General features: G+C 39.2%; 1 protein-coding gene across 1 annotated transcript; it reads right to left on the reverse strand.

Moving 5' to 3' along the window:
• Window positions 1-4,443: 4,443 nt before the first annotated feature.
• Window positions 4,444-19,634, reverse strand: CEP55 (centrosomal protein 55kDa). Its single transcript, XM_004680618.2, has 9 exons — window positions 19,608-19,634; window positions 17,300-17,494; window positions 15,623-15,898; window positions 13,608-13,676; window positions 9,084-9,234; window positions 7,505-7,818; window positions 6,171-6,242; window positions 5,361-5,486; window positions 4,444-4,757 (listed from the first exon to the last, which is right to left on the reverse strand). Exons 2-9 carry the CDS (start codon window positions 17,480-17,482, stop codon window positions 4,557-4,559), a joined length of 1,392 nt encoding a protein of 463 aa, XP_004680675.1. The 5' UTR covers window positions 17,483-17,494; window positions 19,608-19,634; the 3' UTR covers window positions 4,444-4,556.
• Window positions 19,635-19,980: the final 346 nt, after the last annotated feature.

Below are 19,980 nucleotides of genomic sequence, written 5' to 3' on the forward strand. Positions count from 1 at the left end.
CTCAGAGAAAGGCCTTTCCTGCTACCTCTTGCAAGCAGGATTCCCAGCCTGGTGAATGTGCAGGTAGACATGAATGACAGTTTCCCACCCAGCAGCCCGTCCCAAGAGCCTTCTTCTCTGACATCTAGGAGGGGTCATGGCAGTCACAGAAAGCTGTGTGAAGCTCATAACTGTTTCCCTTGGTGGTCTATCGCTTTCCTCAGGCACTTGCAGGGGGTGGGGCAGAAATTTTGACCAATAGGCCTGTGAGCAGAGTGCGTTATTTCCTGGCAGCACAATCAGGCTGGCACTCTCCGCTTCATTTCTGCTGTGGGGTAGCTGCCAGGTGAAGGAGACCATCAGCCCACAAAAGTTGTGAGGTGTGCCAGAAATAACTTTATATTGTATTAAGCCACTGACCCATTCAATATATCATGTAATTCATTTCTAGTCAATGAGAGGTAAGGAAGTGTTCTTTGGAGTTTCTGGGTATTTCCATTTCCGATAAATTACTTTTTTTAGATAAAAGCTGAGAGAGACATGTAACACATGTTCATTCAGACCTAGCTGTCTGCTTTTTGGTTTTGAAAAAGTCTCATTAGACTGATGTTTGGAATTCCAACAGCTGTTTTATGTGAGCATGAGTCAGGGGTCAAGGTAACCATAGAGATGAACAGCTTCACTTGTGAAACTGCTAGATCTACATTAGGATTACCTGATTCCAGACTTATTTTTTGACAAATAGTAAATGTTCCAGTGGTACCAAACCTCTTGTTATTTGCATCTGAGTGCTTTCACGCTGACACAACAGCAGGTCATGCAAAGACATTATTTTTTCAGTGTTTCATTATACTGTTGACAAGGAAAAAATAACCCTAGCCAAGAATAAACAAAATGACATTATTGGAGGATCTGTTTTTGTGACAAATACGTTTAGTTTAACTCTTAAGAGTTTCCAAGAACCTATCAACAGTTAGATGAAGTGCTTACAATGGAGGAATAAAATGGAGGTAGCTGGGGATAGGGATGTTACTTTCATTTCTTTACTTCCGTGTACACTGTAATCATGCATCTGAAAAAGAAAAATAATCCGGGGCAGAAAATGCCCTCTGCAGTGTGCTTTCATTTTCTGACTTCACAGTGATAGAAGAGGAGGCAGGAGCCCAGTCTCTGTGAACTCAGGGACACAGGGTTCAAATATTGGCTCCGCCGTTCACTTTGCTATGTGACCCTGGACAAGTAATTTACACTCTCAAACCTGTGACTGCCTCATCTGAGTAACAGAACAGTTATAGGAACGCCGGCACTGTGAGGTAGATATACACATATGGAGAATTTTGGCATACTAACAACACTATCCAGGAACCCCTAAAATAAATTAGATGTTGATTAGCATGACATCCTAGGACAGCAGAGGCAGGCATCACTGTCCAGGAAGCTGAGGGGCTGTAAGAGTGACCTGCTGAATCAGGTTTCCCCCCTAGGGACTTTCAGGGCTCCTTTCACAGTTACATACTTCCTGGAAATTTCCAAAGATGTAAAACAAAATAAAGTTTAAATGTTGAGATGCTTCCATTTTGCTGTCCAATAACCAGAACCATTTCTCATAATTTCCTTGTTTAGGAGGAGGGATTTTTGGCATATGTGCAGATGTGAGACCACTATGTTTATAAAGTGAAAATCATATTCTGGAAGTTTTCTCTTAATCCTCAATATCAGCCTCCCCTCCCTTTCACTTACCCTCTGCCTTGCAAAACAAACAAGCAAAACTGCACGCCTTCAAAAGGTATGTGAGGCCCTCCCTGATGGCGCAGCGGGTTAAAGCACAGCACTGAGAATCTAAAGCCACTTCCACATGAGTTCGATCCCCGCCTGCCCCGGAGGTGCCCACATGGCGTGGCAGACCTCTCCTGACCCGCCCGCTGCTCCCCTCAGCAGTGTACTTCGTCGATCTGCCTGTTCTGCTCCCCACTCTGTCTCTGGTGAAGCCTCTCACCGCCCCTGAGCCTCTGGCCTGTACCCCAGTTCTGTATGCACAAATAAATAAATCTTAAAAAAAAAAAAAGGTATGTGAATGGCAGAGGCGCAGCCAGTGGCTCTGAACCGAGCAACAAAGCTAGTTTTTTTCTAAGTCTTCTTTTCTTTCATTAAAGCCTGTGACTTCATTATCTCCACTGATGTTTTAGCAGTCAAAACCAGTTTTCCTTCTGTATCTTTGCTTGTACGTGTCTCAACATCACTACATTAATAGGACATAAAGGGACGCCTCCCTCTGTCTCCGAATCTGCATCAGTGACACTGCCCTTCCTCTTACAGAATCTGTCATCAGAAAGTGATCAACACAATACCAGTTGTGTTTCTCGTTAGGCTCTGCTTAATGGCTCACTTTCAACATAAGTGTTTCCGGAACAAACACGATTAAAACTGGAATATTACTTGTTTTCTTAAACTTCGGTTACCACCTGAGCCTGTCTCCCCTCGACTGTGAGGTGACTTCTTGGTTACCCAATGGGACTTAATTCTCTGTGCTATCGCTGTTCTGCATTGAGGTCCACTTACCTTGGCTCTGCTAAAGGAGGGCCCACCTGTATGCGTCCCTCTGTCTCTAGTGCTTTGCACGGCACCTTGTGGATGCAGAGGCTGAATTAAGTGAAGGGTCAGTGCGTAGTGCATCTTTTGAAATGGGCTATTCACTCAGGAAACTCACCAGTTAAAACATTTTAGTGGCAGATGATGCACTGTTCCCAGAGTTAAATCAATATCTCGAGCCTGGCCGGCAAGGAGGTGAATGAAGGTTATTATCAGATGCTAACTTATTCTCCTGCGTGCATGCCATTCTTTCTTTCTCTGGTTGTTTTTGAGAAACATTAATTTGATCCTCTCTGAAAAGTATCTACTTCTGGACCGCAGTCTGTATCCCAGGGCTCAGCCTCTCCAGATCCTGGGTAACCCCTTGCTTGGCGTGACCTTTCCGCCCATTTTGGTGCCACCACCAGACTGATCTTTTGGACAGTTGCTACTATTTCCCGCTCAACTACCCAGTGAAAATATTAGATTGGTAGGCAGCAACGCACAGAGGATAAGTCAAAAAAGAGAGCAGTGGCAGGGGCTCTAAAACCGCTGTCTCTGGGCACCAGGGACTCTCTCACTGCCCTGCACATGGCTTCGCGCTTGGGCTAGGCCGCTCCCCTCTGTGGGACTCAGTTTCCAGTAAGTCGGAACTCTCTTGAGGCCACCTCCCTTGGTTTGTAAAGTCAGTGACCAAAATCTGGATTTGGGTCCTAATTACTACTCACTGAATGACCAAGGCATTTCCATATCTATAATAATGCATGGCTTGCTTCAAAATGATAAGGAGAACGACTTCTTTATTGCCTATTTATATTTACTAATAGGGTCATTGTCACACTATTGTGGGATAGAACAAGAAGCATCTGGTGAACAGCATTTCTCTTTTGCCAACTGTGGGTGAAGACACTGAATACCTGGATTAACAGGGAGGGTAAAATTTTATTTTCATAAACAGATCTATACTTTCTATGGACAAAAGCTACAATTAAACATGTTTATTTTCTGTTTCTGTAACAAATAACTCAGAATCATATTTATTGATCAATTACTGTTATCTCTTCAACAAAGATGTCTGAAAGCATCTACTTCTGACTTTGTACAGATTTTAATGTATCCTTAGCTACCTACCTTACCACCTGACACTGTTATCTGTAACCCTCAGGCTTTGCTCTCAAGGAAGAACTCTTATCATACCTATCTATACACTAGACATATTAAGACATTAAATAACTTTATTTTCTCTTATATTGCAAAGAATGGCCCAGTGTTTTGCATTTTAGAAAACCTGAAGACATAAAAAAATGTTTTGGTTTACAGAAGTCTGTATAAAAAATATATATTCAGATAAGCAATCTTGCTCATTACATTGCCCAACTTTTATGAGTTACAAAAATAAATAGCTGCAAATCAAACTAGAGGCTACAATAGATTTTGTTAAAACTAACAGTTTTAGCTGACCAACAATTGCTAGTGAAATTCAAGTTAAACTTATAGCCAGTTAACATGGCATAAAATATCCTATGTTGTCACTTAAGAGTATTCCTTCAGCAGAATCTGCTTTGTGCTTAGAACATAGCTAGGTTTACAGTTTCAACAATAAGCAGCATAAAGACTAAGAAAATTCCTAACTTTTCTATAACAATGAAGAAAAAAAATGAAACAAGTATCACAACCTAACAATGGACATCTAAATTGGAATTATAGATGCCCACAGCTTGAAAATATAGAAAAGCGCTTTACTTCGCTACTTTGAGCTTTTAAAACTCAAAAAACATAAAACATTTGTTTGCTTGCCAATAGATTTAACCTATAAGCAATAACCTGAACTATCTTTCCCCATCAAGTACTTTTAACAGTGCAAAATGTTAGTCATCTCAGCATTCACAAAAACACAATGGTTTACTCCAAGCCAATCAAAGGCTGACAGGCAGTTTCTTATGAAAAAGATGAAATAAGTAATTCGAAATGACCAGTAAGCTAAAGTAAGACACAGTATTGACACACAGCTACTTGGAACAGTATTCAACGTGGACGAGTAAGTCTCGATGCTCGGTGGCTGGATACTGGATATTGCACTTAGGACATTCCACCAGGCTTTCATTCAGTGCAGCAGCAGGGCTTTTTGGTGAGGCGACTTTTACTCTGTTCTCATTCTCTCCCTGGAAAGAGACCAATGGCTCCGTGAAAGCTAACTCTCGAAGTTGCTTCTGAAAAAATAAATGTCAAACAGTTTGTTTATCAGGCCTGCTGTACAATGTGGTGCCTGCTCAGATCTGCACACAGGTTTTCTTTTGAACCTCTGGTCACCACGTTAGGGTGGTAACATCGGAGGTGGTTATAAATTAACCAAGTGGTCCAGGAATTACTAGTTGGGTGTTTATATGAACAGGTTCTATTGAAAAGCCTAGAGTCAAATATAAAGTATGCCTGTGTGCAATGTTGACTAAATTTGCTAGTTTTGTAAAAAGACACTAACTTCAGCAAGCTTAATACATGGAATTAATAACAGAAAAGAATTTTGGCAGAGTAAATAGATTATACACAGAAATGACTAAGATATTGTATAATACCTTTGAGATTTTCTTTTTCATGATTTTTCTCCTGAGGAACTTAGAATAATCATTAAAGCTTAAAAGTGAGTATTTTACAGCATGCTACAAAAATGATGGACAGTAAGAACACAAAGGAAAGTACAGAAATAGATGTTCTTTAAGCTGTATTCTCTTAGTTTGGGAACTGGTTTGACATGCAAATGAAAGGTGGCACAAAGAGAAAGAAAATAAGTTTTAATTTATTCATTCTGGACTCACCAATGATTCCAACTGTGTTATCTGATTTCTTGCTTTTCGGAGCTCCTTAAGAATTACATGCAATTGATGCTGCATATTTTGACGGTCAAGTTTTTCATTTTCAAAGTCTAAAGTACATGCTTGCATCTGGAAAAATGCCCAGGACAAGACAATAGTTAGTACATACTGTATAATTCTCTTGACTGGATGCCTGTATTTTTGTTATTAGCATTAGAAACACTGCTGTACCACTGTAGCAAGAATTCATCTGAACACAGAAAAACGGTGAGAAATGAAGATGATTATAGCTGAAGATTTGGTTCATCCAAGCAAAGTCAGTGCCTGAATGTATATAACCGAGTGGAAATAGTTTAACAAGTTAGGATTAAAAGGATTCTTCCTTTTATCGGGCAGTGAAGGAAGGGAAAGAGATGGCTGTTCCCTAGTTTGGAAGGTATTAAAAACCTCTAAACTGTAATTTTGAGAATAAATGGTTTCTTTGAGGTCTGCTTAAAGTTACTAGGGAATCCTGTCAGGTCAGAATAGGAACTACAGAAGTCATTTGCAGAAGAATAAAATCTTCTGCCAGGATGAACATCTACCTATCAAGAAAACTGCTCCTTACCCCAGGGAATCTGCTTTGGCATAAAAACAGCAACAGGGATAGATAGCGAGGCATCTATCCTCTTTAAGGATTTTCTGTTAAAGTTAAAAAAGAAAAAAAAGCAACATATTTTCTACAATTTTCAAAATGTTCTCCATAACCTAGTGTAAACATAAGGAAAAAGTCGATTTCCTAGCAAGTTGAGGTGAATTAAGCCCAGTGAGTACCTGTTGTTCCAACAGAGCTACCCTCTTCTGTTCCTCCTGCTGCTTTAACAAAGAGGTGTAAAGAAACTGCATCTGTGGGGTGTAAACAGAACCAGTGTTGTCACGGGGAACCTTTTAGCAACATCAGGCCTTTAATCATTCGCCCTGGGATGCACAAACAGTTCACTTCACAAGCCTCACATCTCTAGCTGGGACAGCACCTGCTAGGAGCCCTAGCTGGTTGTGTGATGGCTACCGGAGCTGTTGGATGCCAGGGGCTGATGGCACCACTGAGGCCCAGGGTTCCCTGAGGCCCAGACCAAAGGCCCAGAGGTCGATAAGCAGCACTGACCTCTGCAGTGGGCACATCTACTTCCCGGAGCTGCTGACACACAGTACTGCCTCGCCTCCTTGAGCACAGAGTTGAAGCTAATTTCTCAGTCACTTCTGCTTAATTTTAGTAAATACCACCACGCACCCCTCGAGGAAGAAGTGAGGGTGTAAAGACTAAGAAGGCAAATGCTACAGATGACCTTTTCCTGCTTTAACTTCTGGGGGATTTCTAAATGACTAATAGCAGCCATAACATTTTCCTAGACTTTTAGTTTACAAAGCACTTTCATGGTTTCTCAATGAATCCTCACCAAAGCTTTCTAAAAGCAAGAAGAGGTTATGATGATCAGTTTGACACATGAACACCCTTAGGTGAGTCCATGCTGGACTGGAGACCAAGTGTGTAAGTGTGGACTCCAAATGGGTTTTCAGACTTCTATGCTGCCAAGCAAAATTTAAACGAGTGAACTTCTGCGCGAGTAGTAGTCCAAGTCTGTAATCCTAACTCTGTAATTTCAACATTACTGACACTGCCTGGCATAAAGCTGTGAGTATAACAAGAATACGGAAGGTGCCACGTGAACCCAACCACAGTGTCCTCGAGATCAAGGTGCCAGCCTCGGAAGAGCCCCTACACTCCTGGTGCTCCGTACCTGCCGTTAGCCTCTCACATAGACCCATTCCTTTTTCAGAATCTCTGAGATGCAATTCCTGCTGCCTAGGGGGATTTCCCAGGCATTTATCTTGCTGGTTTTCTTCATGGCATCAGGTCTTTGTACACGCACCGTCCTCTGAGGAAGACCCCCAATCTCTCTGTCACAGAACCCTGCGTTGTCTTCTTTATTTATGTAGGTGCTTGCATATAGTCTGTTTCCATTCCTAAATATGAACGCCCATGAGCTGGCAAAAGCTTCCTTTGCTCTTTGCTCATTTACTATCTGTTAATATAGTCCCTGACATTAGTGTAAGGACACTGAAAACTTTGAATTGTAAGTCATGGAAACCTTACTGGGTAGGCTTACCTGTGATAACAGCTCTTCAGATCTCTTCTTCTCTTCTTCAAGTTTTCCCCTAGCAATATCATTTTCTTCCTTGAGCCTTTGTATTTTCTCTGTTTTATGCCTATCATCTTCCAGATGTTGGACATCTGCCTTTCTTTGTGAACATAATAGCTGATTTAAATCTTGAACTTCTTTTTGGGCTTCTTCGTATTTTCTTCGAAACTCACTAAGTTCCAAACTCAACTGAGTGATGGTTTGTCGTTCAACCTCAAGTTCTTTCTTTGCATTTGTCAAAAGATGGCTGTAATGTTTTGGCTTTTCCTCTTGAAGATAACCTACAAACACATCAGGGCATAACTGACTTTATAAAATAGGCAATATTCCTGAGAAGACAAACATGAACTCTTTCTCTAAACAAAATCACCTTATTTTCTCACCTTTCAAAATGAAGAGTCAAGAGACAGAGCTGATATTTGCAGAACAAGAAACAGACAGTTTGGTTTCACTATTTGAAGTTGCAAAACTAATACATGGAAGACTGAAAATAGAAATAACAACTATTCGGAGGGGAAGGAAACTCACTAATGTTTAAAAAGGACAAATCGAAAAGGATGTAAGCTCATATTTATAGAGATAGAGCTAATTACCAAAATCAAAAACAGAAATGTTAGAAGTGGCTAACCTGCTGGGGGAGGAAACTGAGATCAGGATGGATGGGAATGGTGGAACAGGGCTCTTCTCTGCTAATATTGAGCAAAAAATTAGATTCAACCTGAGTTAAAATCTTACTTTTAATGTAGCAAAGTTATTAAGACAATGCAGTTAACAATTTTGTCACTTTAGGGATAAACAGCTTTGATTATCTCTAGAGACATTCCCTTCTGCGTTTTCTACTTAGCATTAGCTTTGTTGTAAACATTTCAAAGTGAAGACCCACGATAACTAGCCAGCTCACTCCTACAGAATCCCAGGCTTTAGTCCAGTAGGGCTGCCAGTCTTTTAACAACCACTTTGCATGGGAGGTTTCCTTCTTTTCTTAGCTCAACACCTGAACTATCGAGCCTAGTTCCTGCTCCATAAAGTGCCACGCTTCTCAGGGTTTTTGTGAAACTCAACTGAGATGATGCTAGAGAAAATGCAAAGCACTTGGCAAAAAGACAGCATTGTTCAAAATTATTGCAGTTCTCTGGTGAGATTTAAATGACGGAAGAATCATCTATAAAATGTATTCTTTCTCCTGGGATTGACATAAATAAATTCTAAAAGGGCAAAGAGGAAGAAAGATAGCAGGTGACAAGGCCAGCTCTGGGGGAAACGTTGGAGGACTTTGAAGGAGACAGAAGGGGTGGGGTGCACAGTGGAGACAATTTAATGTGCCCTCAAAGCTACCGCAGGTGCCTTTACCATGGGGCTCATGCCCTCTTTCATGAAATCAGTGAGAAATAAAACAGATTCCCTAAAATGGCATTTTTTATTTAAGGGCTAAAAGACGTGCTTATTTTACTTTCTAACACATCTATAAAAATCTAAATTTGATGAATCTCTACTTTTGGAAAATGTCAGGCAGGCCTACTCCAAAAGAACATTTTTATACCAGTACCTTCTGATTCTGTCTTTTTGCTCTGCTGTGGGAGTGAATGAGCAACTGTTTCCAACTTCTGTTCCAACTCAGAGATCTTTGCTACAAGTCCTTTTACATAGGCTTCTCGCTGCTGATCATACACAAGCCACTGTTGATTTTTCTCCAGTGCCTCAATGTGAAAATTACAAAAAAAAAGTCAACAGCAAAATAAAATACAAAAACATGATGATAATAATACATTTTTTTATTGTACAAATATAAAAAACTCTACAAAATCACAAATTGGACAAGGAAGTCCAAGTGATGCATTCTTTTCTAGCACATAAAAGCTCTTATGGTTCATATTCTAGACTAATTTGAGGCGACCAGTGTATGGTTTATGACACAGAAATATATCCTAATGTGACACACCTTCAAGATACCAACAACATGGTGAAGAGATGTTTGCATGGGGTTTAGTTCATTTGTCTTCTGTTGCCTACACACAGCATATTTTGTACCTACTTCCTCATCATCCTCTGTAAACCGAATGCCTTTACTGGCCAAGGAAGAGCGGCACTGCTCTGAAACCCTGCAAGAAAGACCTGTTTGTGCCCAACATAGGATTCAGCTCAGGTTCGCATTCTGTTCTGACAATCCCCTGCCCAATCTGGCTTCTTTCCTTTTCCCTTCACCGATGTTGCTCCCCCATAAGTTATCTGCACTTCTAACCCTGTCTCAGTGTCCTGGAAAATCAAACTTAAGTAGTTGCTGCTTCTCTTATTTAATTTTCACTCTTTACATCTTTTAGAACTCAATTAAAAACCCCAAACTAGAATCACTCTCCTGGTTTGTATAGGGGCATGTGTGTGCACACACATACACACACACATGCAATTAATAATTAAATATTATTTACCAACCATCTTTGGCTCTTTATGTGTTTGCTGTATCTCTCAAAGAGATAGTAAGTCCATGAAGGATTCTAGGTGCTGCTTATAATATGTGTGTAAAAAATTTTTTGGATGACAGTATTAAAATAAGCAGTTAGACATGGAAAATGATTCACTTTACTATTATTGCTAAAAGTTTTTCATTTTGGGTTCATCTTCCCCTCAAATTATATATGTGCTGATAGTCCTACCAGATCACAAAGCATAAGTTTGAAACGCTTATAAAATCACACCTACAATTTCTGTGGCTCCTACCACTGATCTATGGCAAGACATCAGCAAATATGCACATAAAAAGCTACATTAACTTTGGTGGATAAAACAAGCTGGAATATATGGCCCAGAGTGTGCACATTTATGACATAGGCTCTTATGTGACTCACTATTCTCAACCACTTGATGCCTGGAAATTCTATGGAAAGCAAACGCAAAGGAGCCTGCCAGAGCAACCCAGAATCCCCTGCAACTACACATTAGCCCTCTGCTTCCTCTCCTGCCCCCAGTGTTTCCAGGCAGGGTGGTAGTTCTGTTATCAGAAATGGGGAGCAGATTCAAGTTGAAAGGTAGCAAAGAAGATGATTCATTTGCTAGTGCTGGGAGAGAAAGGTCTAGAAATTATTTACTAATTGCTACACATTACTTAATTCTGAAAACAAGTATTTGTTGATTTAAGGTTTGAAGTGCAATATCCTAAAACGCCACATGATGGCAATGTTACTTCAGTCAGGTAGTAAACTTTTCTGCCCCCTACCTCTTCTTGAATTCTGTGTACCCGCTCTTATTTGATGGCTAGCAATGAATACTGATATTATTTTTGTATCCATCATTGTGTCAGTTATCTTTCAGTTTTATGTAATCTTTACATTTGTTAGTCAAGCATTGAAGCTTTCTATCTAAGTTATTAATAACAACATAGAAACAGAGTGGGCAAAAGTGAAGCCCTCTAAAGATGCTAAAATGTTTCTTCCTGGCTTGATATATTAAATATTCCTTGGGGAAAACTTGTAACAGGGATTAAAATGTTAACATACATTTTAATAACATAAAATGTGTTATACATAACATAAATAACATAAAATGTGTTATACATAACATAAATCTGAATGGTAAATGACACAGAAGTACATTGCTCATACTGAATTTTTTATAATTGCTGCACTGGAGTCATGCAAGAGATACCCTCGTTCTTAGGAAGACACTTTAAAGTACACAGGCTACGGATAGAAGTAACTCATTCTTAATAGTTCCAAAAACATACTGTATGTATGTGGTTGGAAATTCAAAGAGAAAGAAAATATGTGCAAAATAGAGCACATAGGTTTAATTTTGGTTATGGGTATATGGACATTCTATATACCATTTTCATCCTTGTAAATTTTCTGTAAATTTAAATTTTTTCCAAATAAAACTTTTAAAATCATTGTTTATTATCATAATCTTCCCCACATCTTATGTTTAAAAAACAGATCTTTAAAATTAAGAAATACTAAAACTGCCTGTGAGTCATTCTAGTCTGGAAGATACTGACACTGGGCATTGTTTACAGTATTAGCTACATGTAATTACTTCAACATGTGAGGTGAACCTAATGGTGGCTAAGGAATGATATAGCGCTAGGCCTTCACAAAGGTAAACAGGGTTTCAGGGCTTATTTTAGCATAACAAATAACCAATTCTTAAAATGGGTAGGCAAACTTCTATAGGGAATTTTGTAGGAGCTTTGAGGAAAGATGTAGAACTAGAAATACTGATTTTTCAAAAGTCATATAATAGGAGCATAGGGACTATGAGGAGTGAGATGACTCTTTCTCTGCTCCCTAAGTTCTCCAAAAATTCTCCTGGCCTAAAAGATCTGTTGAGGGATGACCAGAGCTCAATCACCTCTCACTCCTCAAATGCTAATGGTTGTCAAAGGGTGGTCCATGGATCACAGGCAGCAGGATGGGGCTTGTTGGAGATGCAGAATCTCAGGCCCGACCGACCGCAATCAACAGTACAGGAAGCTGCATTTTATGTAGCTCCCCTAGGTTAGCATACATATTTGAGTATGAGAGGCTTTGCTCAGTCTAGCTCACCATTTGAAGGTGAGTTGGGTTAAATTTTACTCTATTTGTCTAAAAGTCTCCTAAGAAGCAGAACACAGAAGAACAAGGTGATCTTTAAATACATTGGGAAGATAAAAAAGAACAGAAAAACTGGACACAAAGGTACACCATTTCATTATCTAAGAATAACTTTAATATTTGAGACAGTTAACACTAAGAAGTCTAAAAATTACATGTATGTTTAAGACAACAGCTTTTATTTTCAGGTACCTTACTAGAAGAAACAGTACTTAAATTTGCAAAATTTCACAAGATTCCACTCATTCTTTCAAATGTTCTAGACATAACAGTGAATAAAATATGCAAAAATCCTTCTCTCATAAAACTTATATTCTAATAGAAGAGCCAGACAATAAACAAGATAAATAGAGTTTAAGTTTACAATAATATGGAACAAGTTGGAAATTGTAGGAAATGGAGACTAGAATTATTTGAGAGCTATAATTTTAAACAAATGGCTAAGGAAATCTATAGCTCTGATCTTCTCTGTTCTATCCCAGCCCCCTCACCCCAGACCCAAGAGGTGACCAGTAAAGACCAGGGGAAAGTGTCACGGAGGGAGCTGAAAGAGAAAAGGTGGTGAGTCTCTCCAGCATGGCTGGAGCGGTACATAAAGGGGAGCGCAGGTGTGGAAGGTAAATTCCTGGCACATATGCACATCCAAATGAGGGAGCACTGCTAGAAGTAGAATGATAAGAGGTCAGTCTACCACAGAAACTGATTTTGATAGCTCTTGAAAAATTATGTTTCTTCTTTACTTTAGTTACCTCTAGGTAAATTATTTTGATAAGGGTGCTGAAGCATGCCCTTATTCAGAAACTCAAAGATTTAAATTCTTCTCTTAAGATCAAATAGACCTTAGGGTACATGTGCTAGATAAAATAAAACAGGAATCTTAAGAACATGCTTAAACCAAGGCAGACCTGCTGGTAATATTTCTGGTATCAAAATATCTACCTAGGGATTAATAATTAAATGAAGAATTTTATACTCATATATTTGATATCAAAACTTAGAAAAATAAACTAAGTAATAATCCTATGCCCTCAATTTATTCAATTCCCAATGAAACCCCATCAGTTCATTTAGGACATAGATTTGAAATAATAACCTCCAATCACATTCTAGAGAAAAGAAGTAAGAATATAGAAAGAATGCTTTTCCTGTTTAAACTATGAAAACAAATCCTGGTACCAAAGGAAAAATTTTATACTGAAAAGTATTTCTTGCATAAATAAAAAGAAACTATAAATTACATTACAGTATAAAATAGTTGGGCAAATTAGGTTTGGGTAGAGAAAAGATGTTGAAGTATTTGGTAGTGATGGGTAGTTTCTAGGCCTTTTTAGCCTACAGAGACCATACTTAAAGGAACTGGCCCTGTTAAATGCCTGGAAAGTGATTTTTTTCAAATCATAGCATCAGTGCTGTTAATGTCCATGAAATTCAAGAGTAAATGAATTAGTCCCTTTTTAGCTATAATAACAAAAGGAAAATAAACTTACATCTTTCAGCTGTATTTCCATTTCATGAATATTACTCATTGATGAGTTGAAACAGCTTGTAGCCATAGTCTATAAGTAAACCAATATTGTTGTTAAATTTAACATCAATAGAAGTTGCCTCATTACATTTAGTTCCAATAAAAAACAGATACAGTTCACAGATTTAGTATACCCGATGAACCAGCCTGCCATGTTACAGCTAAGCACCAGAAGGGAGTCAGGATCTCAGGAAAGCTTCTTAAGCAGAGTTGGAAACCCTGAGATTCATGTCTACCTTCACTTCTGAGGCCCTCTGTATGGCAGAATCACCAGAATAGCTCTCAGTGCACATGAACAGCCCAGAAGTTTTCACAAAACAACTGGGCTTTTTTTTTTTTCAACTGGGCTTTTTAAATTAAATCTACAAAAGTAATCATAAAATAAAAGGTGAAAGTTGATTTCTACAATTCTATTTGTAATCATATTAATCAGTATTAGGTGGTATGGAACGCAAAACATAATTTCTTTTTTTCCCCCTTCATTTTCTCATAAAGGAAAAAAAAGAGGGGAAGTCAGTGATTAAAGAACCTGGCCTATTCAATAATCTCACAAATATTGTATTTCAGTCTTTTACCAACTATAAGGAAAGAGACTTATGAATGCTGGCAAGAAAGTTCAAAATCTTTCCAAAGGTGAGATAGGTACTTACGTAGTACGTAGCTCTTTCTCCCTGTTTAGTCTTATAGGTGGAAGTGTGACAGAACTGGTCCACCAACCCCTTCCCATGGTTCTCTGGGCACACTGTAAGCCTACATTAGCCAGCATTCTTTGTGGTTAGTGAGGTCATGATTAAATTCTGTATAACAGAATGGGGCTAATACCAGGCCTGATAAAACCTCCCCCAATTCTACACATGTGCTCTCTAGCTGGCAGCCATAAGCGCAGGAGGGTTCCTCCCTGCTGGACCAGGGAGCAACTAGGAGAGGAACCTAGCAATCACTTTGACTCTGTGGACAAGGCCTCCTTCATCACACCTCTGACATGAGAGAAAGATAAAGAATTTATCTTTCTGTTTAAGAATTCATTCTTAAAAATAACTTCTTCCAAGATTTGCCTTTCTATTTTCAAAAGTAGGAAAACTAATTCTTGAGTTCTCAGGAAAAATTTTAGTCAGCCTCTTTGGATCTGATTGTAATGTTTCAGGATGAGCTCCTACTCTGTGAAAATCCTTTAGAAAAACTTCTTTGAACTCATCTTTGAAACATTTTTGTCATTTATGTGACAGTACACTTAAATGTACAGCTTGGGTCCCTGTTTACTCTAAAGGGAAGATTAAGACAGACTCTTAATAGCACTGAGATATCTAAAAGCTATAGTTAAAATACTCTAAATTATACTATAATAAGTGCAAATGTCCAAATTTTCAAAAGAATTAAAAGGTCTGATCAATATATTATTTATTGAGCACTTTTTATATGCCAAGCACTAAACTAGTTCATTTATATATTTTTTTATTGTACTGATGTGGATACCAAGACTTAAGAAAGGGCTCTGGTGAATTCTAATAAGGTTAGCAAGGTTAGGGAATTTGCTCAGTGTCACACATAAGTGGTAAGTGGCAGAACTGCCTACCCACAAATCCTTGCTCTTTCTGCTACCATAGAGACCAAAACCAAAGGGAGAGGGAAGCACAAGTCTTTAGGAAAAGCATACTGGATACTAGCTTCATATTTTATGTCTTAAATGTGAAAAATAACCTCAAAATGAAGCTTGTTGTGTTTCATGGTACAAACTATTGAAATAAGAGCTAAATAAAATCTTGGCAATTGTAGATACACATACACAATGTGGGGAGTGAGAATGTTCTAGTACCTATTTTTGTTTATGGAAAGGCTACTGGACTATTTAAAAACAAATGACTTGTTGGAAAACTACACTGTTTCATCACTTGATAAGAATGCTTCATAAACTCATTTTCATAAGAATTATGAATCATAAGAAATAAAAAAATCTGGATTTAAATAAATTATTAGTACCTGTGATATACGAAGTGTACTAGCTTTGCTTTCAAGTTCAGCAAGTTTTGTAGTTGTGGCAGACAACTGTTTTTTCAATATATCTGTCTCTTCAGATAAGGATTTCAACAACTGTTCCCTTCTTTCACCTTCCTTAGTTTTCTCTTCTAATTGTTCAAGCAATGTAGTTGTATTATATTTGCCCTTCACCTGGTCTCTAAGTCGCTGTATTTCTTTATCCTTCTCTGTGAGTTGATAAGCATTCTTTTCACTCTCAGCTTCGAGGACTTGAATTTTCTAGATATAAACTAAGAAGAATCTTAGAAAAAAGCCAGGACAAACATGAAAGTAAACAATACACTAAGACAAGCATTTGTGAAGTATTTATTATATATGGAGCCTACATTTTACTAAATATCATAGCCAAAAAAGAACACATGATCTCTCTGAGAGATCATAGAAAGCTAAACCAGCACATTAATGCCAAATACTAAGTGCTGTAGTTAAAATATATATGAAGTAGATGGGCATAAACAAACACACACATATACAAAGAAAAACAAAAACAAAACAAAAACAAAACTCTGTGAAGAATAGGGAGAGAAGGCTAACGAAAAGCTGCTTCTCACTTGAGTATCTGTGAGTAATCTCACTTGGATAATCATCTCTCCATACATGTTCACTGAAGAAGAAGCACAGAACTTAAAAATTACAGTAACCTGTAATTTTGGATAAAAGTGTATTCATTTACTTGAATCCTGTTAGTAAGTGATTTGGTATCAAATCTAGAAGGTAAACGCCTCTAAGGTATTTATCCTTTTGAAGGACTGGAAGATAAAGAAGGCATGCTGGAGAAACTGCTGCAGCCATAAAGTATCAGGCGAGAGCTGACAGAAAAAGTTCACAAAATTACTTTATCTTCTAATATAAAACTAAAAACTTGCATGAGGGGGTGCAAAAAATTGTTTAAATATACAGTGGGGATAACTTAGTTGGATGATTGTGTGTGAAAGTAAGAGTAACTTTAGTTAACTTGAATGGTTGCCAACCAAATAGGCAGAAGTTACAGGAAGTTTAATTTCAACAGACTGAACTGATTCAGCCGAAAAGTGTTTGTCTATAAAGAATAAACTGGTAAGAGATATCCCAGGGAAGTTATTTTGATTCCTTCACCAGATTATAAAATAATGTCTATGAATTGGTGATGAATCATTTCTCAATGCTTAATTTATGTTAAAAAATAATACATCATTTTGTTTCATGATACCCCTATAAAACAAAATGTAAAGAAACCCAATTAATCTATTTAATACAGGCCACTTATCCTCTAAATATGAGCAATATAGCTACTTTGGCAAAAAGAAATTAAAAGTAAGTTAATGATTAAAATTTTAAATCCTTCCAGTTCTAATAACTCTATAACTGCTTTAATGACCATGCCACAACAAACTGTAAATTAGGCAATCTGAAATACAGTTTAACAGGAAACAAAATGCCAATATATGGCAATGATTTTACTAAAAAAAAAAAAAAACTAAAAACAAAGATTACTTGAAAAGCTGGCAAAAAGCAGAAGTTGAGTTTTAAAATATTCACATTGAAGTCTGAACTCCATAAACTAGATAATCACTGAGAAAATACTTTCTCATCTCTGGCAACAAAGCTTACTATAAGTTAAGGATTTATAATGCCATTTACCTCCAAAAGCCTGTGTCTTTCTTTATCAGTCAGCTTCCCTTTTCCGATTGTGATTTCATCCACTGATGTTTTTAAGGCTGCAGTTTCTCCCCTAAATTTTTCTAATGCAGTTTCTGATTTGGAATTGGTGGGTTTTGATCCCCACTTAGTTTTGATTAAAACTTTGGGACTTCTGGAAGACATCTCTGAAATTACCTATAAAATAAAAACATAATGATAAGCTTAAATTTAAAAAGCTCAAAACTCAGGTTTGAAAAGGTCTGATAACCTACCTACAAAATAGAAGGAACTTCCTCTCCAAATAGAAATGATATAGCCAAACCATAGGTATAGGTATAGGGGGAGGTTGCTGGCAATAATTTACATTTTTAAATCTGGGTGGTTGACACATGGGGAGCATTTGCTCTTTAAAAAGATGTCAACTTCTATACTTTTGTGTGTCAAACATCAATAGAAAAGTCTTGTTAAAAACAAAAAATGGAGGGATAACCAATGATTAAGCCATTAGATGAAACCCGAAAGGAGCACATCACAATCAAAAACATATTTTATGCAGGAATAAAAAACTAGTGATAAGTAATATAAATCTGAGTATATAGGAATAACAATGTCATTACCAAACAAAAGGTATGTTTTGTTTTAGAAAATAGGCCTACTTCAGATCTTGCTAAATAGTCAATTTTAAGAGCACAGTGGGAAGTGAAGATAACTCAAGATTAAAGGTTTATAAGAAAAAGAGCCACAATATTTAATGAATTCAAGAATAATAGAAACTAAGAATAGGTGAGGAGAAGCTGTATATCTGCTAGCAATATTAGATTATAGTTTAGAAATAAGTGTATGATATCAATTCTTAGAGCAAGAGATACAGTGAAACATACTAAGTATATAGTAAAAGTGTATTTTTTAAAGATTGATTTATGCATGCATGCAAGAGCTGGGGTATAGGCCAGAGGTGCAGGGGCGGTGAGAGGATTCACCAGAGACAGAGTGGGGAGCAGAACAGGCAGATGGATGAAGGACACTGCTGAGGGGAGTAGTGGGCGAGTCAGGAGAGGTCTGCGGTGCCATGTGGATCACCTATAGGGCTGGGGATCGAACTGGTGCTGCAGTGGCTGAAGACAGCTTCACAGTTCTGGGCTTTAACCTGTTGGGCCACCAGGGAGGGCCCCAAAATGGCTTTCATTAGGAGGTTTAAAACCATGTTCTCACCTAATAGATACTAAGGAAAAAAAAATGGTGATGTGACTAAGAAATCTAGAGGATTATGAACTCCTCTATGCATTAAAAAAAAAAAAATACTGGTGAGCCTACAGTATACAGGAAATGGCAGATAACAGTCGTGAAGGAAGGGGAGCCTTGCTTAGATAAGGTAGTGGGGCGGTCTCTGTGGAAGTGACTTGGTGCCATCCAATACAAATCAGAGCCTGACACTATCAAAACTGTGGAGACAGAGCTAAACAGATCAGTTACCAAAAGATTAGCCCAAGACGCTCTGCCCATTCTGAGATGAAAGAGGAAGCTACCTAGGAAATCATTTGAGGTAAAGGCCAACTGAGAATGTCTGCAGCTGCTGCCATGGCAGATTCTCTGCAGTGTGCTTCTGCTGATGCCACCTTGACCACTTTTCAAGCAAGTCACTGAAGTGCAGAATGGTGGAACCATGTCGATCAGGAGACCTGGCAGGAACCTCTGGGCAGAACTCCCGCAGTGAGAGACCCTGACTTCTACCTTCTGGCCTACAACCCGCTAGGATCCCCCCGGCCCCTCCCCTCTTAGTCCTACTCACTGGCCTCCCCTGATAGCCAACGCCAGCCCAGCCACTGCTCAAACTGCTCTGCCAGCTGCGCCTGCCTGCAGGAAGCCACCCCTCTGCGAACTAGTGAGTGACACAGACCACCATCTGGTACTCAGAAAGACTCCTCCCAGCCTTTTTCATGTATTTAACAGTGGTTTCAGGGACCGATCTTGAATTACTTTGCCACTCATAGAGCCAAACAACAGGTGCTCAGAAAGTAATGTATAGGGCTGAAATGTCAGACATGCCGGACAAGAGGTGGCCAAAGCAGCATTTCCACCCAGCAAGCTGTACCAGGCATCTTTTACAAGCCACATCATTTACAAGGGAATGCGAAGCTTACAAAGACCCTCAAACGCTCAAAGGGCAGACAGACGGGCAAAGGAAAACTGCAAAAAGAGGCACTTGTTTTCTTTCCTCAAAATCGAAGATGTTTGTAGAATTAAAAAGCATTAATCGGCAAGAAGCAAGGCCTTGGCCAAATCACAGGGAGGGAGCGATAATACCCACCGTAAAGTTGAAGGGACGGGTCGAAACGACGGCTGTGGTGAGGCGCCCGGCTCCGCGCCTGGCACGAAGAGGGCGCCAGGAAAGGGGGGCATGTAACCCGGCTAGCGGAGATCGTGTCCCGGTGACGCGATCTGCCCACCGACGCCCCGACCTCGCGGTCCGGCCGGGCTTCGGGGCGGAGGGCCCTGGCCGCGGGTCGCCACCCTCGGTGGTCGCCTCTCCGAACCTGAGGGGACCTGAAGCGAAGGGCGGCGATCGCGCCGGCCAAATCACACCCTCCGCTAGAGAGACCGCTTCCGGGAGTTTGAATCCCGCGGCTGTGGGGCGGGGCACGTCACTGCCGGCGGGGCGTGGCCGTGAGGGAGGCGGGGCG

This window comes from Condylura cristata, unplaced genomic scaffold (assembly GCF_000260355.1).
Source record: "Condylura cristata isolate star-nosed mole 26May11 unplaced genomic scaffold, ConCri1.0 scaffold00011, whole genome shotgun sequence".
Lineage (NCBI taxonomy): Eukaryota > Metazoa > Chordata > Mammalia > Eulipotyphla > Talpidae > Condylura > Condylura cristata.